The following is a 26220-nucleotide window of genomic DNA, read 5'->3' as shown; positions in this document are numbered from 1 at the left end:
TGCAGGTAAAGACACAGATCACATTCCTTTCTGAAATCTGTCAACCTCTGATGACACTGATTACTATTTTTGAAGGCTCTGAGTACCCTTGTGGTCATATCACCTGGGACCACCTTGAAAGAATAGAATTGTCATTGGGGAGACAAGCAAAAGAATTCTTCCCAGAAAAAACTGCAGCATTTTTGTCTTGTTGCAACAACACAGTGATGAAGGCAAAAATGAATGAAAACCTGAAAAATGCCTGTACAAAAGTGCACATGAAGCATGTACTGCACATGGGTCCATGTGAAGCCAACAATCTATACAGGGCATCAGGCAAACTCTTCAACCCAGCTGTTGCAGGACAAGTAGTGCAGGTTAATGAAGCATCTGTTCATGCAAACAGATCAATACTGCCTGCATGCAAATCTGTGGATTTGAAATTTATGGAAGGCTACCTATATTTCCATGAGCAGTTGGTGAAACAGCTTAAAGAAGGAGCCAAAGTTGATGTTCTTCAGATTTTGTTGGCAATGCGACCAAACTTTGAAGAATTTTGCTGTGCAGCTATCAAATCTCTTTGGTTACCACTTACCAGTCAACAGCGTAGATGCTGAAAGGTTTTTCAGTAGCTACAATCTTGTGCTTACCGACAGGAGGAGGAAACTGACAGAAAATAACTTGGAGACTTGTGCTATGTTAAAGTTCAACCAGTAGGATTAATAATATTTACATTGTGGGTGTAGTACTGTAATGAAAGTGAGTGGACATATATGTATGGGTAAACTGTTGACTGACAGTACACAGGAAAAAAAATGTATATTTTAAAAACTATTTTTTTCAAGCTATAAATAGTATAACATGTTTATATCTTAATTTTATAGATGCTGCAAAATGCAAATTTTCTCAATGTATATGTGTTACAAAATGCTATTTTCCTAATTTTATAAATGCTAAAAAATGCTATACAGACCACAAAATAAATGCTATGAAAGATGTTTGTAAATGCTCTTTTAACGTACCTCTAAGTATGAACAATTTTTAAAACATTTAAAGGAGATTCTTCAAATGTTTTTAAAATATCATGTAGAAAAAAAAAAAAAACTTAAAAAATCTGAAGGAAAAAAACTTTTATTATTTTGTAATGACAATCCATGCTCATAACTCATTTGCCACAGACTTGTTTCACAAGTAAATGGTTAAGAGGGAAAGGTCTACGCTCACCAGTCGCAAGATCGAAGATGCACTCAGTGTAAGTGTGTAGGTTGACCTTGTAGTCTAACTCCCTTCTACCAAGATTAACAGCAAAACTAGAAACTGAAGGAACCACTAAATTTCAACACCTTAACAAAGAGAAAATGAGAACAAAAAAAAATTAATAAATACCCACATGTGAAAAATAATTAAAGTTAAAAAGTATTCAGCACTCACTTCAAGGAGATGATCGTGAGCATGTTTGAAAGTACCCAGAGCTCCCTCCCCAATCAGCTCCGTGTCGAATACTTCCGTAACGAGAATATTTGCACGATGTTCCAGGTCACCACTTTCCCCTACAATCAACTCCGTGGACCGCTTGGGAACCAGGCGTATCTTGTCGGCAAATCCATTCTCCGCAATCACTTTCCCTGCACATTCAGCCATTGGTTTGAACGACTGCAACAGAGAAATAATTAACATACATACTTAGTTTTATGACATGTTCTGTTGATATTGTAATATTGGATATCCAAGTGTTCAAACTTTATGGACACATTTTGGATCGATTTTTGTGGAATACTTTCATGGTAATATTGCAGAAATGAGGCTTTAGTCACGAGACCAGAACAATATTACAAGTTCATATTATTAAGGTTATATAAATATTTCACAATATATTATAACAGGTAATTCCAATTTAAACATATTTACAATTCCTTCAAATTATGTGTTTTGTGACGTGCATGTTTGTGTTAATTTTTAAAAGTGCCACGTTTACAAATGTTGTGATAGTTAATAATGATGATGTTCTATGTTGTTATTTAATAGCATAGCCAACTCTGTTTTCCATTAACATTGTCCTGATCCTGTTGTCGTCACAATACTGCTCACCTGATGCTGCAATTTAATCCTGGGGTTCCCCAGAGATCCTTAGGAATATAGCATAGCCAAGGCTGTTTTAGAAATGACAGGTACTTAGATGTCAGTAAGTTACGGTCAGGGCAAAAATCATTTTCCGCACAATTGATTTTCCATTCCTCTTTTAAACACTAAAGAGAATTTTTTACACAGCCGAGATTTAATTTGTGAATTTGTGCGTGTCTGTGAATGAACTTGGTAGTGAAGAATAAGCATGACATCAGTGCAGATTGTGTGGTTTAGCGTGTTGGAAACTCAATATTAGTGAAATATTATTTAGTCATTCTAATTTGTTTGTTGCAGTAAATTAAATAATTTCCTGAATATTTTTTTATAGTTTCTAATTGTTTTGAACCCACAAACTCCATCCACTTCAAGGCCCTGGCCACTGTAAACTTTCTTAGAATTTAATGAAAATTACCTTTTTTGGGATAAACTTTAAAGAACACTGTAGTGCTTAAATACAGTTTATACTAGTATTTCCCCCCCCCCCTCCTCCAGGAAAATCCAGGCTTCTGCTGTGCTACAACTTACAGTAATGAATTACTGCAAGTTAACACTCTCACGATGATTCTTGAACGTGAGATGAGAAAAGTGTTTAAGTCTGTCAGTTGGCTCTTGTAACCTATACATTAGTTCCATAGGGTTTTACGCATAGTTTTTCTTTGTTAACCTAGATCTCTTAGGCGTAAGCCCCTGCCGTCCCGGGGCGTGGATACGGATACGCCGTATATGCGAAACAGGAGAGGTGTTAGAGATCCAGCTATGTCCAGAGACTGAGGCTACCCATCCCAGCTTAGACACCACCTTCACCCCCTGCCACACTCAGCTAACTAGAAAAGTGGCTGCATCCTAAGCTCTTAGACATTATCAGCATTGCTGGTGTCTACCCCGTTCTACCACATCAAACTGGGACTCCTCAATCACCCAGTGTACCCGTGGTCTGGTGGAGAACTATCCAACTTCTCCTAGCTGTCCCAGCTAATAACCGGAGCTGTGTCGTTGCACACCACGATGACTCCGCATAGGGCTAGAGAACCCTTGAAGACTGCTCCAAGCGATCGGAGCATCACCACCAAATACAAGTCCTACCGAATCAGAATCCAGGGCCTAGAGGAAACCTCAACAACAGGAAACCTTTCATTCTTTCATAGATTCTTCCCATACTACTACCAACTTGGTGTCCATACGGCATAAGACCGTTTGCCAAAAAAAGCTAACTTGTACCCTATACAGAATGACTGCCTAGGGATTGCTCCCCTTTTATTTGTTAACCCAGCCCTCTTAGCTGATAGACCTTACCAGCCTGAGGCACCCACAGGCGTGGATACGGATACGCAGTATATGCGAAACAGGAGAGGTGTTAAAGATCCAGCTATGTCCAGGGGCTGAGGCTACCCATCCCAGCATAGACACCGTCACCTCCTGCCTCACTTAGCTAACCAGACAATTGGCTGTATCCTGAGCTCTTAAGACGTTATCAGCGTTGCTGGCGTCTACCCCATTCTCCCACATCAAACTGGGACCTCTCTATCACCCAGTGAACCCGTGGTCCGGTGGAGTCCAATCTCTACTAGCTGTCCAGGCTAGTACTGGAACTGTGTCGTCGCTCACATCATCGACTCCGCATCGGACTTGAGAACCCTTGGAGCCTGCTCCAAGCGATCGGAGCACCACTACCAAGTACGAGTCCTACCCAATCAGAATCCTGGACCTTGGAGAAAACCTCAGAGGGACACCATTCAATCTTTCATGGATTCTTCCCGTACTACTACCCACTTGGCGTCAATTTGGCAGACCGTTTGCCAACAGGCTAACCGACCGCCACTCTTTAGAGTTACTCCACTGGATGTCCTCATCTCCTCGGACTACCCTCCGACCTGCCGTACGTCGGCCCAACAGATTTACAGCCGGTTAAGGCCCGGACGTGCCTGGACTCATCCGGCGGCGACTGCAGAAAGCCCTGGCTAGACATGACATACCAGCCGTGCGTGGGCTGGAGGGCCTCGGGGTTACCTCGGTACCTTCCCCGACCACTGGACTAGGGGAACATATCACACCTAGTCGAGCAGTTTAGCAGCCAAGCAGAATTTATTCCTTTACCTTAAGGGGCCCGTCCAGTCGGGGTGTATGTGTGTTAAGCTGGACTCCCAATCATCCGTTTCATCCGTCCGTCACCCGTCCGTCCGTCAATCACGTGACCTGCAGCCAATCAGATGGCCCGAAAAATTCCACCCGTCCGTCCATCAAAACCTTGCCAAGCTTTAGCTTTTGATGGACCAACGGATGGTCCACCGCCTTGTTAAGTCGACCGTCTTCAATACGACTTTCCGAAAACAGTGTTCGATTTTTTTTTTAATTTGCAATATATAGAAGGCTGTGTCGTATTGACCGATTATTATTGTCATGATAATAACGGTAAAGATTGCTTATGAGAATGAGATTTTCGGAAGAAATGCTGATAAATTACGTCCGGGAAAGGGAGCATTTGTATAATATATATATAGCAAAGACTATCGGGATAAGCAACTGAGGGAAAAAGCCTGGATAGAAATAGCTTCTATCTGTTTCCTTTGACACAGTAATAAAAGAAACATAATTTTATTTATTGCTGGCATGACTAATATTATTTTTAAGATGGCACCTGTTTAATCCACTTGTCAAAGCACGGTTCCCGCCTGTCAACTTATTATCACATTCATAAAAACAAAAGTTAATTATCCCAAGTAAATTATTTTCACCAAACGTTTACCTACAATTGAGAAAGTATGTGGCGGAAAGTTGTAGCACTGAAATTTTAGAACAGTGACGGACGGACGGATGGCGGATGGTTGAGAGTCGGTAATAATTGCCGAGAAAAATAACGGACCGAAATTGACGGACGGACGGGTGACTGACGGATGAAACGGATGATTGGGAGTCCAGCTTTAGTGATGTAGGAAGATAATCACGACACTCGTTGGCATTTCTAGAGGGGTATAGCCTCTAAGCGCAAGGCTATGAATTGGCGTGCAGTCTTCTAGTCGTCACAGGAAAACTGTGAAATTTTAACTGTGACCATAACATTATATGGCGGAGAAATGATGATAAAGGTGTAATACAAAATGCAAAATCTGTACTGGTTGTTTTACGCCTAAAAATTACTCCGAAAACACGTCTTTAGCAACTTTCACGCTTCTAAAAACACAGTTTAAAAATTTACTCCATAATCTAAAGTACTTTTCAGCCCTAAGCAATTTTTTAAAATGTAGGTACTTTTCATAAACAGATCCCAATCAGATATCTTAAGTAGTTGTTTTGAAATTGTATTGTTTTTCCTGAATCTCTGCACGCCATATGGGTGCCCAGGTAGGCGGGGCCCTTAAACATGTTCACTCACATTGCATACGAGTGTTGTCTATTTTGTAATGTACCTACCTATATTGTAATATGACAGAAAATAAAATTTTAATAATTCTAACCATGTAGCATACTAATATTCAGAATGAATTTACTAAGAAAATTTAATAATAAATACAAAAAATGGTGACAAAGAGACAAGTCAGGCACATCAAAAACTGCATAATTTGCTTGTCTTCAAAGTTTAAAAATATTTTCCTGCATATGGAAGCTGACACTTTTCAAAAGTAGGGCTACCAGTACAAAAATTCACAGCCTACCTCGCAAGCAACGACAGTATCTGCACCACACTTCGCAGCCATCATGGACAGCAAACCGGTTCCTGTACCAATGTCTAGTACATGAGCTTTTTTATTTGCATCATGCATTTTGTTCACTGCCAGCTTAATTCCCTCGTAGTACTTCCGGTTCTGAAAAGCAAATGGTACTATTAGCTACTTAATTATGTTAATGTGCATTGCAGGCATGCAGGCACCATACAACTAGCAAGTTAAAAAAAAAAATTGGGCCATGTTTAAGCACACAACAAAATGCTACACAACAAATTGAGAGATGCCCCCAATATACAGTTTCTTTAAAGATAAAAAAATATAATAATAATTAAATGCATATTTTTTTTAAATTTAAAGATAAATAGGCTTTTATGTAACATTGTATAGTAATGCACAAAGACTTAAGGCAGCAGACTTCTAAGATTACAAAGAGAACTTTTTTCTAACTACTTGGGTACCAACTCTACACTTGTAAATTTGAGTCAAACCAGTGGCTACAAAAAAGCACAAAATTCAGTCCCTCCACCATTGTTATCTAGAGATTTCACTGCATTTTAATCACATGGTTGGTCAAATAAGGTGACCGTTAGATTGCTTGCTCCATCCTAACTTTAGTTCTATTACAGAAAAATCAACATGAGGTTGTGGTCTAATGATTGATTACTCCACTTTATTGAAAATATGTGTAATGAATTAGAATTGAAAAAATACTCAAGCGAAAAAAAAAAAAAAACAACAAAATGTAATCTCTATCTGTACCTCAGAGGCATAAAACACTTTTACCCATAAAATTGACCACCGTTTGAATTTCTTTCTAGTGGCATACAACACTTAGATCTACGATATGTCAAAAATAGTTGAGCAAATAAGTAAAGCACTATTTTTAAAAAATTTTTAACTACTCACGAAAAAAATTGTTTTTGTGACAGAGTGATATGTGGTAAAAGTTCCATATCACATATCCAAGTTTATGCCTTTATCCTGATGGCGTGATCCTGAACATTTTGATCCTGTGGTACACAATGCTTGGTGTTTAAATTTAGTACATCGAAAGATCCTGCACATAAAAACTAGTGACATAACAATGTATTCTCATCATAAGTGAATACAAAATATTTTTTTTCCCTTTTTTATTCAATTTAAGATGATAATTTATTGTTTAAACACAAGTTTTTGTTATGTGCAGGATCTTTCGAGATACAAAATTAAAACAGCAAGCATCATGTGCCACAGGATCAATATTTACAGGATCATGCAATCAGGATCAAGGGATAAACTTGGATACGTGATAAGGAACAATTACTTCTTATGCCTCCAAAGTACAGATGTACAATTATGTTGCCAAACATATTCTGAACGAAAATAACTAATTTTTATACCCCTACTTTGTTCAAAAATTATTTAACAGCTGTTTTCAGTTTGAGTTTATGTCGTGCACTGATGACAAGTGTTGGCATAATTCTGTGGAGAAAATGTCATGCAAGGTATTCACATCATTAATTGCATGAAGAGGATCAGAAGTTTTAAAGTTAGAAAATGAGTGAGTAAGAATGAATGCAAGAGAGAGGAAACAGAGAAAAGTGAGTGAGAGGTGAGAGAGAAAAAGGAGACAGTAATAAGCCATGAGGTGGAGGGGAAGATGAATGAGGAGGGGGGAGAGGGAGGAACGAAGAAGGGGTGAACAGGGGAGAGGGAGTGAGTGAGCGAAGGTGAGAATGAGATTATACCACATTTCCTCTTATCTCCAATAAAATACAGTAGCCTTGGACAACCCGAGAATTAAGCAATCTTACCTTCACATTACAAACCAATACCCAAGTAAGGTATGCATATTCTTGAGACACAACCAGTAATCCAACAAATAATTGCCACTGTTCTTCATGGAATGATATGGCTGTACTGTTTCATATAGAAAGTATGGATGACAGTATAGTAGACTGTCCATAAATAACTGGTGTAGCAATTTCAGGATCCTTTAATAACATTTTCTGACAACTACTGAATATCACTGGTATGTATGTATATATGTATAGCATTCACTGCATCATACGTATTTTTATATTAGAAAGCTAAAACCTTACCAGAAATCATTCCTAGATTTTTTTTATGTGGACAGTCTCCCACTATTTATAATTACGAAATTACTATAAAAAGATTTAAAGTGTAAAAAGAAGTATGTTATGGTAAGTAGTTCTAAAAAAAAGCCTCTTTTCCATAAAAGAAATTTTTTTTAACTCCTTGATATGTTTTTAATAATTATTTCAGAGAGTGTTGTAATACTTCACGTAGGTTAAACGATTGGTTAGGTAGGGTAAACTACATTAAAAATACTATAAAATGGTAATGATGTTTGGTAAGGTTAAATAAATTATGTTTTACATTGGTAATTCCTAACCAACATTCCACAATATTTACTAGTATTTTTAACGTACATAATTCTAAACTTACCAGTCAACGGTAAACTACAAAAAAATTACTTGAAATATCAGAATGCCCTCTTAGAGAATGATTGGAATACATGTCTGGAAGTAAAACAAATGTTTATGAATTTCTATCCTCCCTTCCCAGAAACGACATTCTCCTTCACAATCACCCAAGTTAGCAAAAGGCTGCTGAAAATGACTTCTGGCACCATTAATGTTTTGTGAGCAAACCTTTAGTTCGCTCACTTTTGTGACCCATGGACACCCTGAAGCAGAGATCACTGCTCACCCTCTCCCTGTCGTGAAGCATGTCTGCAAACGCAGAACGAGCAATTTCCTGATGGAAATCATAGTTCTCATCCTGCATCACCCATTCAAGTTTTCCTGTCACTGGATTTATCTTCTTTGTGAAAACTGTGCTCATTTTCACGACTCTAGTGAAACAAATTATTTGTGATTTGCATATGATGTTCGCCAATGAAATCTTGTATGTCATGCACACACTGAAACATAGATATAAATGCATGCAAACACGTTACACAATCTTAAGGAGTGCATAAAATAAAAACTAAGTAATGATTGTAAAAAAAAAAAACAAGAATTTAGGTTTAACGATCCAAGAACCTTAATATTAAAAAAATAATGTTTTCTACGAGAGTATCTCGAGATTATTTATATACTGTAGTAAATTTATAAAGTCACAACTTCTAAGAAACAAGTCTAATAAAACAAGTGAAAGGTTGGTTTAGTTAGATCACAAACGATTGATAATTAATATCTGTTTTAAAATTGTAATTTACGTATTATTAATTTAACTGGCCTCATCTAACCAACTTTTCACTTAATTCCCAAAAGTCCCAACTACACATTTATCCAGTACATTTCTTGTTTCATCGCCTACTTTACAGGAAGGTTTCAAACATAATGTATGTGAACTGGTAAGTATATTCTATAGGAGTGAGTGATTAAAGTACAGACAAAATATTAGAAGTGTAGGGATGCCACTAAAAAAAAAAAAAGGGAAACACCCAAAAAAGGATTTATTCAGTTCCTTGTTTCTAATGATTCTGTTGAAGCAAATTTAGATATTTTCAAGAAATTCATAAATAATTAACCATTTTACGTTCGCCTGTGCGGTAACGCGGGCGTTGCCATGCTTTAGTCCAGGTAAATGTATAATGGCTTTTTCGGGTTACGGGATGGTGTAAAACAATTGTAATATATCCTGTAATGTTAATATAGTGGTTTAAATTTGTGTTGTTTTTTAATACTAGCTGCAACATGATCCTGAGGAATATACCATAGCTGAGGCTGTTTCCAAAAAGACAAGAATTTTTAATGTCAGTAAGTTACGGCCGGAGCCAACAGAGTTTTCCACCTTAATTGGATTTTCCAAAACAAAAAAACTGTTCTATGTACTTCTATATTCACTCGAAATGAAAACGAATTAGGGTTTTTGAAAACAACCTCGGATATGCTATATTCCCAAGGATCTCTGGAGAACCACAGGATCAAGTTGCAGATAGTATCCAGTAAACAGCAGGGCGGCAACAACACAATCACAGATATCTCTCATGGAAAATAGTCTCGGCTACACAATTAAAGCATAATACAAATTTTAAAATATATATTTACATTACAGATACTTTTTAAAAGAACTTAACACCAACCCTTAAACTGAAAAAACAATATTTCACATGTGGCTGGAATAGTAGTAGTATTTAATGCTTATCAGGACTCTTAACATCGCTGTCGCCAAGTTACCACACAGGCAAACATAACATGGTTAATTAATTACATGTGAACTTCTTGAAAATATCTGAATGGACCTTGACGGAATCATTAGAAATAAAAACATAAAAATATTGGAAATAGATAAATTCATTTTTGGGTGTTTACTCCCAACTCTTTTTTTCGAGTGGTGCCCTTCCTAGAAGCTTGAATTGTTGTTGATTTCAGAAATAATTAATTAACAAACTTAGTTTGAAACCATCATCAAAGCCCTGCGTTTTGTAAATGAAACAGGAATTTTGTTAAGATAATGGTATTTATATCAATTCGTTATTCAAGTTGTCAAAAATAAAATACGTTCCTCCATTCATAAGAGCACAATACATTAACACATGGTATAAGTAAGATAAATGCAATATTAAGAGACTAATTAAACAATGTACACAAGACTTTTTTCTTTGTCTTCTAAAGTTTTAAAAATGCAATAACATTAATTCAAAATAAATATATCTTAAGTAAAGAACCTAAACAATACGAACTAAAATCTGTCAACAATTTACAAACCTTCCAAACAGGGTCTCCAGATTGAGTTTTCAAAATTTCCCAAAACAGACAAAAAAAATTCCCCAAAATGATACACATTTCCCCAAAAATCTTTAACCTACCTTATCTACATATTCCTTTAAAATATTATTTATTATCAGTGTTGGCCGCTTAAAGGTGTAGTATTATATGTTCAGAGCTGTAAAACTATCGTACGTATCAAGAATCAAAGTATATAAATTAATTATTTTATATATAAATAAAAAAATCGTCTAATCAGAAAAATAAAAAAAATAATAAAACCTGCTGCACGGGCGTCACTTTTGATTTTTTTATGATTTTGTTTTTTTCGTTCTATTGATTTACCGATCACGATGTTTTTTTTATTGTATACGAGAGCTAATTTGTGGTGTAATGACTGACTAAAGTAAAATAACAGCAGCATAATTTTATTTATTATATTTTGATAATATTGGGTACCTATATACCAACACAAAATATACATTTTCTCTGTCATAAATAGTACAGTAGATTGACCTATTATAGTAAAAAGATTGTGTTACATAGTACAATTAACGAATGAAATTAAGTGAAATCTACTATACATAACTATTTTACTAATGTAAACACTATATATCATTTATACTGGAATAAAACAACAATAATGTCAGTACAACCATACTTATGCCATAAGCAACATTACACCGACATCGTTATGATTTGTCGCGGCCTCGTCTCTGGTGAAGCTGTGGAGACGGGGTGGGCGTCGCTCGGTCGTTCAGTTGTGTTGTTTGCCCGGCGCCAGCTCTTGGGTAGAGCAGCCTCACACTCTGAGGCGGGAGTGGACCGTTCGGCCCAGTGCAGCCGACCGAGGACGTGCTGACAAGGAGTGGCTAGCCGGACGATTGGGTGTAGAAGAGAGGATGACCGCGGTCTCACGAAGTTTTTTTTTTTTTTTTTTTTTTTTTTTTTTTTTTTTTTTTTTAGTTAGGATGACTTTATTCATCCCGGAAAGACATGTACACTTTACAATAAAGTACACAAACAGACACTGTACACAAACTTAACCCAACGGTTAACCCGTTCCTTTAAGCATATACATCAACTTAACAATAATGAGCATACATAATACATTACACAAAACAACACAGCAATGCTACAGGGAAAATAATAAAAACCCTGCGTTAATCATAAAATTACAGTACAGCAAAATAAAATGAACAAGTGAATAATAAAGGTTAAATATTACAATACAGAAAACACGGCAGTAATTAACAATGCATAACTAGGCGAATACCGTTACAGTAGCAAAGGGACAGCACACTCAATATATTTAACAAAATACGAAATCGGCGCGACGGAGGGGCACACCAACACAGGTTCTTCGCCGACACGGCGGCCACTCAACACAAAACACAGGTTCTTCGCAGCACGGGCCGCAGCTTCGCTCACGAGAGCAGTAGACACAAACAGAGGTTAAAAACGGACAGGCCATGACGCGAGCACAACACTGCAGGACACCACACTGCACAGAGACGGTGGAGGGCAGCAGGCGGCAGCACACTAGGGCTAGGGAGGGCGTTCGAGGCTGAAGTCTCGGAGACGCCGATGGGGGTGCCAGACGGTCGGGTCGTAGTCGGCCAGAGACGAGACGAGGTGGTTGTGGTGGCGCGGCGTGCGGGAGTAGAAGTTCCGAGCCAGCGACGTGACGAGATCGCCGGGATGAGGAGAGCCGGTGAACTCGTACAGCTCCGGAAGAGGCGTGCGGACGGAACGGCCGGCGACGAAGCGGAGGCAGAAGTTGTAGGTGGAGGCGATAGGCCGGAAACAGAACTTGGGCACGTAGGCCCACACCACGGCACCGTACAACAGAACCGGAAGGACGAGCGTGCGCCAAAGGAAAAGACGGAGGTCCAGTTCGATGGAGCTGACCGGCAAGAGAACGGAGCGGACGGCACGAAGAGCGGTGCGTGTCCGAGCGGCCAACTGACGAACGTGGTCGTGCCAGGTCAAAGTGCGGTCGAGATGGAACCCAAGAATGCGCACATTGTCGGACCAGGCGATAGGCGAGCCGCAAAGCGTGAGGGGCGCGGGCGGACGTTTCCGACGCTTGGTGAAGAACAGAGCCGTGGACTTAGCAGCATTGGCGGAGACCCCCCAGCGCGAGAAATAGTCCTGCAGAACGTTGAGGCCCAGCTGTGCACGCGCACGCAGAAGATAAGCGTCCGTGCCAGAAGCGAGCAAGGTTGTGTCGTCAGCGTATTGTACGATCTGAGTGTTCGGAACAGCAGGAATGTCGGAAACGTACAGCGCGAACAACATGGGGCTGAGCACGGACCCCTGAGGAACGCCGGTGGTGATGTCCCGCGTGGTGGAGAGAGACGAGGCGACCCGCACCTGAAACGTCCGAGCCTGAAGCGCGCTGTGGAGGATGGTGAGCAGCCGCTCGGACAGACCAAAGGAGCGCAATTTGTGAAGGAGCGCCGGATGTTGAATGGAATCAAAGGCCTTTGCCAAGTCCAAGGAGATTAACATGGAGTGCTCAGACCTATTGAAACCCGCCGTGATCTTGTCGACGAGGAGCGCAACAGCGTGCATGGCCGAGTGCCGCTTCCGGAAACCAAATTGATGGTCAGGCAACAACTGCAGGACGTCGACGGCCACGCGAAGACGGGACAACAACACTTGCTCCGCCACCTTCGACAGGATCGACAAGAGCGAAATGGGGCGATAGGAAGCCGGAAAATGACGCAGTTGATCCTTCTTCAGCACCGGGACCACAACAGAGTGCTTCCAGGAGGTCGGAAAGTGGAGCAGCAAGAAGATAGCATTAATGAGGACGGTCAGGTAGACGATTCCTTTCATGGACAACGAAGTAACCAGACGTGGAGGAATGCCGTCGTGTCCAGGAGCCGCAGAGAGGCGCACAGTCTTCAAGATCTTCCCGACCTCTTTGGGCGTTGTGAGCATCCACCCCTCAACAGGAGGGGGCGCCACGCAAGTAAAGGAGGTCGGCAACGTGTGAGCTGGGCCTGCGCCCAGAACGGGACGCGGCACCTGGAACGTTCCTTCGAAATGAGCGGCGATGACCTCCGCCTGCTCCGCAGGAGAGTCAACCTGACGAACGCCAACAGTAAGAGGCGGAATCGTACGGGAGGTAGCCTGGAGCCGACGGATGTAGGTCCACACCGAGCCCGACGTGACAGAAAGTGCCTGGAGCTTCTCAAGTTGGTCCTGAGCCTTTCAACGGTGAATGGCGTGCCGGGCGGCCCTCCTCCAACACTTGTACTGTTCCAAGTCGGCCTCCTGATGCGAGCGTTGCCACCGCTCCCTGGCCCTGTCACGAGTCCTGACAAGCGCACGCAACTCCCGAGGGAACGGGGTACCTACGTGCCGCGGCGGTCGCAAAGGGATGGCCTGCTGCGCGGCCGACTTGAGAAGGAGCGTGAAAGAATCCACTGCCTGGTCGAAAGATTGCGCATCACGTGGAACAGCCGTGAGGTCGAGACCATCATCAAGGAGGCGGCGATATCGAGGCCAGTCAGCACGGCGAAAATCCCAGTGGAGCGGCAAAGAGTCCAAAGAGGAAGCCAGCTCAAGAAGAGTACGGACAGGCAAGTGGTCCGAGTCGGACAACGTCACAGCAGCCGTATCAACGAGACTCATGGAAGGAGGCGCGATGAAGAAATCAAGGACAGAAGGAGCATGATCCAGACGAGCAGGCCGGTAAGAGGGCTCCGACGGCGCAAAAATCTGGAGGCCCAGGTGTGTCACCAGACACCGTCCCCTGTAGTCGGTCGTCCTACAGCCCCACGAGGTGCTACGGCAGTTGTAATCGCCGGCCATCAGGCAGTTGGCATCCATCTGAAAGAGCGCAGTCAACTCGGCAGCGGGAAAGGGAGTCTTCGGCCGCATGTAAACCACGATGAAGGTGAAAGACGCACCCGCGCCGGAACACCGAACGGCCGCAGCTTCCACCACCGAGAGATGAGGAACAGAACGGCGATGATGCTTGATGTCCTGCCGCACGAGGAGAGCAACGCCGCCACGTGGACCAGAGGAACGATCAGCACGGTGGATGCGGTAGCCAGGTAAGGAGAAGTCATCTGCCGCAGTCAACCAAGTCTCGGTCAGCCCCACCAAGGCAGGCCGGAACTGATGGAGAAGGACCAGCAAGTCAGGTAAGCGTGAGGAGACCGACCGCATGTTCCAGGTAAGAACAGTGTACTGCATGTCAGTGTGTAGGTGGTAAGGCCTCAGAACTGGACGAAAAAGCGCGTTGAACCTGATCCAGGAGTTCAAGTATGATGTCACACTTGGCAGTCCAGGAGCGGGCAGCCTGAAAGCGGTGAATCGCAGCCATGACTCGCTTGAACCATGTGCAGATGTCCAGCCGCTTGAAAAAGTCAAGGAGGTCACGAAGAGACTCGGAGTGACTTGGATCTTCAGGGCCAGAGACGGGCGGCGGTTGCTGTGACGGCTGACGCGACGTAGCATCGGCATAAGAGCGGCCTCCAGATCGACGCGATTGCATGCCAGGGGGGATCAACCGTGGAGCTTGTGCGGCAGGAACAGGTGGCTGGCGCTGTTGTTGTCTGGACTCCCTGGCCTGGATGAGACGGAGCCGTTCAGGACATCGCGAATAATTCGCAGGATGTGGGCCCTCGCAGAAAACGCATTTCGGCGGGTCCGACTTAGGGACAGGGCAGGCAGCCGAGGGATGGTCAGCGCCACACCGGACACAGACCGGGTCTTCATCACAGGTATGCGACGAGTGTCCCAGACGTTGGCACCGAAAACACTGGACGGTCCCACCACCACCGCGGAAGGGCTCTATAGGTCACGCCGACACCGCCGAGATGGCGAATCTTCATAGCCTCAGCCACCTGAGTGGTGCCCTCCAACACCACCAGGAACAGTGGGTACGGCTCAGGAAAGGCAGAGCGGCTGGCGAGACGAGTCACTTTGGAGTGACGAATGCCGTTCTCCATCAAGGCCTCCGAAATGTGCTCAATCGGCGTGTCTATGTGCAACTTGCGGATGACCACCCTGGCATTCCTGTCCTCAGCGCACGTCCAAGTGTGGAACTTCTCGCCCTTGGACCGCAGCAAGTTGGTCATGGCAAAATGGTCCTCCTTATTTGCCATTTGGAAAGTCGAGGTGGAGTCATAATGCGTGGCAACAAAGGGCTGAGAGAACTTTGCGCGCAGCGCATCCAGTTCCTTAATGGCGTTCGGGGACAAACCGCCCCTGCGCACAATCAACGGCGGTTTCTTGGTGGCACGAGCACCACGAGCCACTCCAGAGTCTGGAGGGCGAAGATCAGTGCCGGGCCGCGCCGGCGGCATTTTCTGCGACGGCGGCGGCGGCCGAGACACGGGAGGCGGGGGCAACTGAGTCGTCTTCGGGCGGCCCTCAGAACCACCGTGCACAGACACCGGAGGCAAGATCAACGGCACGTCCACATGAGAAGGACCAGCAATCTGCGAAGTGTGGACCACAGTAGCAGCACGCTTGGCACGCTTGGCGTAGGCGCGTTGAGGCATGGGCGGCTGCAGGCCGTGTAGGGGCGAAGACGGGGCTGGAGGACGGTCACCAGTTGGAGCAGCAGACCAGTCATACTCGTCGTCCGCCCAAAGGTCAGTCTGACGTTTCCCCAAACGGCCAGAGGAAGTGTCAGGAGCAGGTGGCCCCATCGAGAAGCTCAGAGCGCCGCCGAACTGAAAGTCGGGGGCACGAGAGGGGTCGAAAATACCAGGCTGCGCGGAAGCAGGGAGGTCCTGTAATGGCGCCGTGGCGTCAGGCTGCGTAGACAAGTTGGGTGCAGAACAAGGTACGGCAGCACCATGGCCAGCGCGAGACACGGAGGCTTCCTGCAGCGGCGACGAGAACATGTCGGCAGAAGAAACAGCAGGCAACCGCGCAGAGTGGTCAGAAGAGGGCAGAACAATCGGCGGCGGCAGCATGCCAGACTCAGGCGCGGCTGACCGAGGCTGCGAAAAAGGCGTCAAATCGGGCCCAGGGAGACCATGCGAAGCAGAGGGCGAAGCAGGGCGAACAGCGGCAGACACAGAGGCCTGGCCGAGTGGCAGAGATGAGCAGGTGTCAGAATCAGCAGGCACCCCACTGGCAAGAGTGGAGGCATAATAGGGGCCAGGCTGCGAGTAAAGGCTCGAAGCAGACATGGCCGAGGCAGAAATCGGGGCGGAACAAACAGTAGTCGTAATCGTGGTGGTGGTCAAAGAAACCAAGCTGGAGGAAGTAGCAGGAGGCCGCATGCCATAGCAAGCTGCGGCAGGCTGCTTGGTAACCAAAAGTTCCTCTTCGTGGTCGGAGCTCACTCGCGAAGACTGAGAGTCAACATCATCAGTGCTTGTTGCACTCGCCTGCGAGGAGCCTGTAGGAGCTGGGGGGGTCGGCTTCATTCGGCGCCAATTGCGGCCTTGGCCGGGGTCATCTTTGGTATAGGTGATTTTCGCCCTGCGAACTGTGGAGTCGCGAGGGCGGTCAGAAAGTCGGTCAGATTTGCGAAATTTATCTGCCATAATGGAGACAGAAAACACAATATAAATCAGCAAACTGGATTAAATATACTATCAAGATATGCAAAGGACGAAAACAAAACATAAAGAACGATGGTTGCACAAAAGCAGCGAAATCAGCGAGAAGTCCGCGCGAGGCGAGACAAGCAGTTGCAAAAGCCGCCACTAGATGGCAGGGAGCAGCAAAAGAAATGCGCGCGCACAGGCAGCGCGCGAGCAGACATTGCGGACAGCAAGAAGTAGCGAGTTGAGCATCAGGAGAGACAGTAAGCGAAAAAACGGCGGAAAAATGGAGCAGCAACAAGAAACAGAAAAACAAAAGGCGACACAGCATCATCAGACAACCGCGCGCAGGAAGAAAGGCGAGCGGCGAATTCGGCACATCGCGAACAGCAGAAGAAACAGAGCGAGTTCGCGGAATGGGCGCCAGGCGGCAGCACAGTGCGAAGACGGTGCTGCCGCGCGGTGGTGAGAAACGGAACTTAGTGAGAAATAATGGTAATCGTCGGAGTGTGTAAATGAAAACTGAAAAGGGAGGAAGTTTGGATCCTATTCGATCCCCTGGTATAATCTGTACTTACTGTTGTCCCTAACTATTCTCTTTGAATATCATGCTCAACCGCTTACTTCAAGCCCTTTGTCCGCAATTTCGTTCTATTGATTTACCGATCACGATGTTTTTTTTATTGTATACGAGAGCTAATTTGTGGTGTAATGACTGACTAAAGTAAAATAACAGCAGCATAATTTTATTTATTATATTTTGATAATATTGGGTACCTATATACCAACACAAAATATACATTTTCTCTGTCATAAATAGTACAGTAGATTGACCTATTATAGTAAAAAGATTGTGTTACATAGTACAATTAACGAATGAAATTAAGTGAAATCTACTATACATAACTATTTTACTAATGTAAACACTATATATCATTTATACTGGAATAAAACAACAATAATGTCAGTACAACCATACTTATGCCATAAGCAACATTACACCGACATCGTTATGATTTGTCGCGGCCTCGTCTCTGGTGAAGCTGTGGAGACGGGGTGGGCGTCGCTCGGTCGTTCAGTTGTGTTGTTTGCCCGGCGCCAGCTCTTGGGTAGAGCAGCCTCACACTCTGAGGCGGGAGTGGACCGTTCGGCCCAGTGCAGCTGACCGAGGACGTGCTGACAAGGAGTGGCTAGCCGGACGATTGGGTGTAGAAGAGAGGATGACCGCGGTCTCACGAAGTTTTTTTTTTTTTTTTTTTTTTTTTTTTTTTTTTTTTTTTTTTAGTTAGGATGACTTTATTCATCCCGGAAAGACATGTACACTTTACAAGAAAGTACACAAACAGACACTGTACACAAACTTAACCCAACGGTTAACCCGTTCCTTTAAGCATATACATCAACTTAACAATAATGAGCATACATAAGACATTACACAAAACAACACAGCAATGCTACAGGGAAAATAATAAAAACCCTGCGTTAATCATAAAATTACAGTACAGCAAAATAAAATGAACAAGTGAATAATAAAGGTTAAATATTACAATACAGAAAACACGGCAGTAATTAACAATGCATAACTAGGCGAATACAGTTACAGTAGCAAAGGGACAGCACACTCAATATATTTAACAAAATACGAAATCGGCGCGACGGAGGGGCACACCAACACAGGTTCTTCGCCGACACGGCGGCCACTCAACACAAAACACAGGTTCTTCGCAGCACGGGCCGCAGCTTCGCTTACGAGAGCAGTAGACACAAACAGAGGTTAAAAACGGACAGGCCATGACGCGAGCACAACACTGCAGGACACCACACTGCACAGAGACGGTGGAGGGCAGCAGGCGGCAGCACACTAGGGCTAGGGAGGGCGTTCGAGGCTGAAGTCTCGGAGACGCCGATGGGGGTGCCAGACGGTCGGGTCGTAGTCGGCCAGAGACGAGACGAGGGGGTTGTGGTGGCGCGGCGTGCGGGAGTAGAAGTTCCGAGCCAGCGACGTGACGAGATCGCCGGGATGAGGAGAGCCGGTGAACTCGTACAGCTCCGGAAGAGGCGTGCGGACGGAACGGCCGGCGACGAAGCGGAGGCAGAAGTTGTAGGTGGAGGCGATAGGCCGGAAACAGAACTTGGGCACGTAGGCCCACACCACGGCACCGTACAACAGAACCGGAAGGACGAGCGTGCGCCAAAGGAAAAGACGGAGGTCCAGTTCGATGGAGCTGACCGGCAAGAGAACGGAGCGGACGGCACGAAGAGCGGTGCGTGTCCGAGCGGCCATCTGACGAACGTGGTCGTGCCAGGTCAAAGTGCGGTCGAGATGGAACCCAAGAATGCGCACATTGTCGGACCAGGCGATAGGCGAGCCGCAAAGCGTGAGGGGCGCGGGCGGACGTTTCCGACGCTTGGTGAAGAACAGAGCCGTGGACTTAGCAGCATTGGCGGAGACCCCCCAGCGCGAGAAATAGTCCTGCAGAACGTTGAGGCCCAGCTGTGCACGCGCACGCAGAAGATAAGCGTCCGTGCCAGAAGCGAGCAAGGTTGTGTCGTCAGCGTATTGTACGATCTGAGTGTTCGGAACAGCAGGAATGTCGGAAACGTACAGCGCGAACAACATGGGGCTGAGCACGGACCCCTGAGGAACGCCGGTGGTGATGTCCCGCGTGGTGGAGAGAGACGAGGCGACCCGCACCTGAAACGTCCGAGCCTGAAGCGCGCTGTGGAGGATGGTGAGCAGCCGCTCGGACAGACCAAAGGAGCGCAATTTGTGAAGGAGCGCCGGATGTTGAATGGAATCAAAGGCCTTTGCCAAGTCCAAGGAGATTAACATGGAGTGCTCAGACCTATTGAAACCCGCCGTGATCTTGTCGACGAGGAGCGCAACAGCGTGCATGGCCGAGTGGCGCTTCCGGAAACCAAATTGATGGTCAGGCAACAACTGCAGGACGTCGACGGCCACGCGAAGACGGGACAACAACACTTGCTCCGCCACCTTCGACAGGATCGACAAGAGCGAAATGGGGCGATAGGAAGCCGGAAAATGACGCAGTTGATCCTTCTTCAGCACCGGGACCACAACAGAGTGCTTCCAGGAGGTCGGAAAGTGGAGCAGCAAGAAGATAGCATTAATGAGGACGGTCAGGTAGACGATTCCTTTCCTGGACAACGAAGTAACCAGACGTGGAGGAATGCCGTCGTGTCCAGGAGCCGCAGAGAGGCGCACAGTCTTCAAGATCTTCCCGACCTCTTTGGGCGTTGTGAGCATCCACCCCTCAACAGGAGGGGGCGCCACGCAAGTAAAGGAGGTCGGCAACGTGTGAGCGGGGCCTGCGCCCAGAACGGGACGCGGCACCTGGAACGTTCCTTCGAAATGAGCGGCGATGACCTCCGCCTGCTCCGCAGGAGAGTCAACCTGACGAACGCCAACAGTAAGAGGCGGAATCGTACGGGAGGTAGCCTTGAGCCGACGGATGTAGGTCCACACCGAGCCCGACGTGACAGAAAGTGCCTGGAGCTTCTCAAGTTGGTCCTGAGCCTGCCAACGGTGAATGGCGTGCCGGGCGGCCCTCCTCCAACACTTGTACTGTTCCAAGGCGGCCTCCTGATGCGAGCGTTGCCACCGCTCCCTGGCCCTGTCACGAGTCCTGACAAGCGCACGCAACTCCCGAGGGAACGGGGTACCGACGTGCCGCGGCGGTCGCAAAGGGATGGCCTGCTGCGCGGCCGACTTGAGAAGGAGCGTGAAAGAATCCACTGCCTGGTCGAAAGATTGCGCATCACGTGGAACAGCCGTGAGGTCGAGACCATCATCAAGGAGGCGGCGATATCGAGGCCAGTCAGCACGGCGAAAATCCCAGTGGAGCGGCAAAGAGTCCAAAGAGGAAGCCAGCTCAAGAAGAGTACGGACAGGCAAGTGGTCCGAGTCGGACAACGTCACAGCAGCCGTATCAACGAGACTCATGGAAGGAGGCGCGATGAAGAAATCAAGGACAGAAGGAGCATGATCCAGACGAGCAGGCCGGTAAGAGGGCTCCGACGGCGCAAAAATCTGGAGGCCCAGGTGTGTCACCAGACGGCCAAGACCCCGTCCCCTGTAGTCGGTCGTCCTACAGCCCCACGAGGTGCTACGGCAGTTGTAATCGCCGGCCATCAGGCAGTTGGCATCCATCTGAAAGAGCGCAGTCAACTCGGCAGCGGGAAAGGGAGTCTTCGGCCGCATGTAAACCACGATGAAGGTGAAAGACGCACCCGCGCCGGAACACCGAACGGCCGCAGCTTCCACCACCGAGAGATGAGGAACAGAACGGCGATGATGCTTGATGTCCTGCCGCACGAGGAGAGCAACGCCGCCACGTGGACCAGAGGAACGATCAGCACGGTGGATGCGGTAGCCAGGTAAGGAGAAGTCATCTGCCGCAGTCAACCAAGTCTCGGTCAGCCCCACCAAGGCAGGCCGGAACTGATGGAGAAGGACCAGCAAGTCAGGTAAGCGTGAGGAGACCGACCGCATGTTCCAGGTAAGAACAGTGTACTGCATGTCAGTGTGTAGGTGGTAAGGCCTCAGAACTGGACGAAAAAGCGCGTTGAACCTGATCCAGGAATTCAAGTAGGATGTCACACTTGGCAGTCCAGGAGCGGGCAGCCTGAAAGCGGTGAATCGCAGCCATGACTCGCTTGAACCATGTGCAGATGTCCAGCCGCTTGAAAAAGTCAAGGAGGTCACGAAGAGACTCGGAGTGACTTGGATCTTCAGGGCCAGAGACGGGCGGCGGTTGCTGTGACGGCTGACGCGACGTAGCATCGGCATAAGAGCGGCCTCCAGATCGACGCGATTGCATGCCAGGGGGGATCAACCGTGGAGCTTGTGCGGCAGGAACAGGTGGCTGGCGCTGTTGTTGTCTGGACTCCCTGGCCTGGATGAGACGGAGCCGTTCAGGACATCGCGAATAATTCGCAGGATGTGGGCCCTCGCAGAAAACGCATTTCGGCGGGTCCGACTTAGGGACAGGGCAGGCAGCCGAGGGATGGTCAGCGCCACACCGGACACAGACCGGGTCTTCATCACAGGTATGCGACGAGTGTCCCAGACGTTGGCACCGAAAACACTGGACGGTCCCACCACCACCGCGGAAGGGCTCTATGGTCACGCCGACACCGCCGAGATGGCGAATCTTCATAGCCTCAGCCACCTGAGTGGTGCCCTCCAACACCACCAGGAACAGTGGGTACGGCTCAGGAAAGGCAGAGCGGCTGGCGAGACGAGTCACTTTGGAGTGACGAATGCCGTTCTCCATCAAGGCCTCCGAAATGTGCTCAATCGGCGTGTCTATGTGCAACTTGCGGATGACCACCCTGGCATTCCTGTCCTCAGCGCACGTCCAAGTGTGGAACTTCTCGCCCTTGGACCGCAGCAAGTTGGTCATGGCAAAATGGTCCTCCTTATTTGCCATTTGGAAAGTCGAGGTGGAGTCATAATGCGTGGCAACAAAGGGCTGAGAGAACTTTGCGCGCAGCGCATCCAGTTCCTTAATGGCGTTCGGGGACAAACCGCCCCTGCGCACAATCAACGGCGGTTTCTTGTTGGCACGAGCACCACGAGCCACTCCAGAGTCTGGAGGGCGAAGATCAGTGCCGGGCCGCGCCGGCGGCATTTTCTGCGACGGCGGCGGCGGCCGAGACACGGGAGGCGGGGGCAACTGAGTCGGCTTCGTGCGGCCCTCAGAACCACCGTGCACAGACACCGGAGGCAAGATCAACGGCACGTCCACATGAGAAGGGCCAGCAATCTGCGAAGTGTGGACCACAGTAGCAGCACGCTTGGCACGCTTGGCGTAGGCGCGTTGAGGCATGGGCGGCTGCAGGCCGTGTAGGGGCGAAGACGGGGCTGGAGGACGGTCACCAGTTGGAGCAGCAGACCAGTCATACTCGTCGTCCGCCCAAAGGTCAGTCTGACGTTTCCCCAAACGGCCAGAGGAAGTGTCAGGAGCAGGTGGCCCCACCGAGAAGCTCAGAGCGCCGCCGAACTGAAAGTCGGGGGCACGAGAGGGGTCGAAAATACCAGGCTGCGCGGAAGCAGGGAGGTCCTGTAATGGCGCCGTGGCGTCAGGCTGCGTAGACAAGTTGGGTGCAGAACAAGGGACGGCAGCACCAGGGCCAGCGCGAGACACGGAGGCTTCCTGCAGCGGCGACGAGAACATGTCGGCAGAAGAAACAGCAGGCAACCGCGCAGAGTGGTCAGAAGAAGGCAGAACAATCGGCGGCGGCAGCATGCCAGACTCAGGCGCGGCAGACCGAGGCTGCGAAAAAGGCGTCAAATCGGGCCCAGGGAGACCATGCGAAGCAGAGGGCGAAGCAGGGCGAACAGCGGCAGACACAGAGGCCTGGCCGAGTGGCAGAGATGAGCAGGTGTCAGAATCAGCAGGCACCCCACTGGCAAGAGTGGAGGCATAATAGGGGCCAGGCTGCGAGTAAAGGCTCGAAGCAGACATGGCCGAGGCAGAAATCGGGGCGGAACAAACAGTAGTCGTAATCGTGGTGGTGGTCAAAGAAACCAAGCTGGAGGAAGTAGCAGGAGGCCGCATGCCATAGCAAGCTGCGGCAGGCTGCTTGGTAACCAAAAGTTCCTCTTCGTGGTCGGAGCTCACTCGCGAAGACTGAGAGTCAACATCATCAGTGCTTGTTGCACTCGCCTGCGAGGAGCCTGTAGGAGCTGGGGGGGTCGGCTTCATTCGGCGCCAACTGCGGCCTTGGCCGGGGTCATCTTTGGTATAGGTGATTTTCGCCCTGCGAACTGTGGAGTCGCGAGGGCGGTCAGAAAGTCGGTCAGATTTGCGAAATTTATCTGCCATAATGGAGACAGAAAACACAATATAAATCAGCAAACTGGATTAAATATACTATCAAGATATGCAAAGGACGAAAACAAAACATAAAGAACGATGGTTGCACAAAAGCAGCGAAATCAGCGAGAAGTCCGCGCGAGGCGAGACAAGCAGTTGCAAAAGCCGCCACTAGATGGCAGGGAGCAGCAAAAGAAATGCGCGCGCACAGGCAGCGCGCGAGCAGACATTGCGGACAGCAAGAAGTAGCGAGTTGAGCATCAGAAGAGACAGTAAGCGAAAAAACGGCGGAAAAATGGAGCAGCAACAAGAAACAGAAAAACAAAAGGCGACACAGCATCATCAGACAACTGCGCGCAGGAAGAAAGGCGAGCGGCGAATTCGGCACATCGCGAACAGCAGAAGAAACAGAGCGAGTTCGCGGAATGGGCGCCAGGCGGCAGCACAGTGCGAAGACGGTGCTGCCGCGCGGTGGTGAGAAACGGAACTTAGTGAGAAATAATGGTAATCGTCGGAGTGTGTAAATGAAAACTGAAAAGGGAGGAAGTTTGGATCCTATTCGATCCCCTGGTATAATCTGTACTTACTGTTGTCCCTAACTATTCTCTTTGAATATCATGCTCAACCGCTTACTTCAAGCCCTTTGTCCGCAATTTCGTTCTATTGATTTACCGATCACGATGTTTTTTTTATTGTATACGAGAGCTAATTTGTGGTGTAATGACTGACTAAAGTAAAATAACAGCAGCATAATTTTATTTATTATATTTTGATAATATTGGGTACCTATATACCAACACAAAATATACATTTTCTCTGTCATAAATAGTACAGTAGATTGACCTATTATAGTAAAAAGATTGTGTTACATAGTACAATTAACGAATGAAATTAAGTGAAATCTACTATACATAACTATTTTACTAATGTAAACACTATATATCATTTATACTGGAATAAAACAACAATAATGTCAGTACAACCATACTTATGCCATAAGCAACATTACACCGACATCGTTATGATTTGTCGCGGCCTCGTCTCTGGTGAAGCTGTGGAGACGGGGTGGGCGTCGCTCGGTCGTTCAGTTGTGTTGTTTGCCCGGCGCCAGCTCTTGGGTAGAGCAGCCTCACACTCTGAGGCGGGAGTGGACCGTTCGGCCCAGTGCAGCTGACCGAGGACGTGCTGACAAGGAGTGGCTAGCCGGACGATTGGGTGTAGAAGAGAGGATGACCGCGGTCTCACGAAGTTTTTTTTTTTTTTTTTTTTTTTTAGTTAGGATGACTTTATTCATCCCGGAAAGACATGTACACTTTACAATAAAGTACACAAACAGACACTGTACACAAACTTAACCCAACGGTTAGCCCGTTCCTTTAAGCATATACATCAACTTAACAATAATGAGCATACATAATACATTACACAAAACAACACAGCAATGCTACAGGGAAAATAATAAAAACCCTGCGTTAATCATAAAATTACAGTACAGCAAAATAAAATGAACAAGTGAATAATAAAGGTTAAATATTACAATACAGAAAACACGGCAGTAATTAACAATGCATAACTAGGCGAATACAGTTACAGTAGCAAAGGGACAGCACACTCAATATATTTAACAAAATACGAAATCGGCGCGACGGAGGGGCACACCAACACAGGTTCTTCGCCGACACGGCGGCCACTCAACACAAAACACAGGTTCTTCGCAGCACGGGCCGCAGCTTCGCTCACGAGAGCAGTAGACACAAACAGAGGTTAAAAACGGACAGGCCATGACGCGAGCACAACACTGCAGGACACCACACTGCACAGAGACGGTGGAGGGCAGCAGGCGGCAGCACACTAGGGCTATGGAGGGCGTTCGAGGCTGAAGTCTCGGAGACGCCGATGGGGGTGCCAGACGGTCGGGTCGTAGTCGGCCAGAGACGAGACGAGGGGGTTGTGGTGGCGCGGCGTGCGGGAGTAGAAGTTCCGAGCCAGCGACGTGACGAGATCGCCGGGATGAGGAGAGCCGGTGAACTCGTACAGCTCCGGAAGAGGCGTGCGGACGGAACGGCCGGCGACGAAGCGGAGGCAGAAGTTGTAGGTGGAGGCGATAGGCCGGAAACAGAACTTGGGCACGTAGGCCCACACCACGGCACCGTACAACAGAACCGGAAGGACGAGCGTGCGCCAAAGGAAAAGACGGAGGTCCAGTTCGATGGAGCTGACCGGCAAGAGAACGGAGCGGACGGCACGAAGAGCGGTGCGTGTCCGAGCGGCCATCTGACGAACGTGGTCGTGCCAGGTCAAAGTGCGGTCGAGATGGAACCCAAGAATGCGCACATTGTCGGACCAGGCGATAGGCGAGCCGCAAAGCGTG

At 47.2% G+C, this 26220-nt stretch overlaps 1 protein-coding gene across 11 annotated transcripts in view; it reads right to left on the bottom strand.

Annotated features, from left to right (window-relative positions):
- LOC134546231 (protein arginine N-methyltransferase 7) overlaps window positions 1-26220 on the bottom strand; it is a 138872-nt gene that overhangs the window by 78113 nt on the left and 34539 nt on the right. The window contains exons 1-4 of one of the 11 annotated variants that reach the window (XM_063388868.1): window positions 10484-10506; window positions 8478-8691; window positions 5754-5903; window positions 1411-1632 (exon numbers count right to left, since the gene is read on the bottom strand). In XM_063388868.1, the coding sequence (XP_063244938.1) occupies window positions 1411-1632; window positions 5754-5903; window positions 8478-8684 (579 nt within the window). In that variant the 5' untranslated portion in view covers window positions 8685-8691; window positions 10484-10506. Of the gene's footprint in view, window positions 1-1410; window positions 1633-5753; window positions 5904-7558; window positions 7919-8477; window positions 10297-10362; window positions 10507-26220 lie in introns of those variants that run through there. The other 10 variants (XM_063388865.1, XM_063388869.1, XM_063388870.1 and 7 more) reach the window with 10 other exon arrangements.

The sequence above is a fragment of the Bacillus rossius genome, chromosome 1, assembly GCF_032445375.1.
Source record: "Bacillus rossius redtenbacheri isolate Brsri chromosome 1, Brsri_v3, whole genome shotgun sequence".
In the NCBI taxonomy this organism is placed as follows: domain Eukaryota; kingdom Metazoa; phylum Arthropoda; class Insecta; order Phasmatodea; family Bacillidae; genus Bacillus; species Bacillus rossius.
The sequence above is the reverse complement of the archived record's forward strand: the minus strand, read 5'-3'. Positions and strand labels throughout refer to the sequence as shown.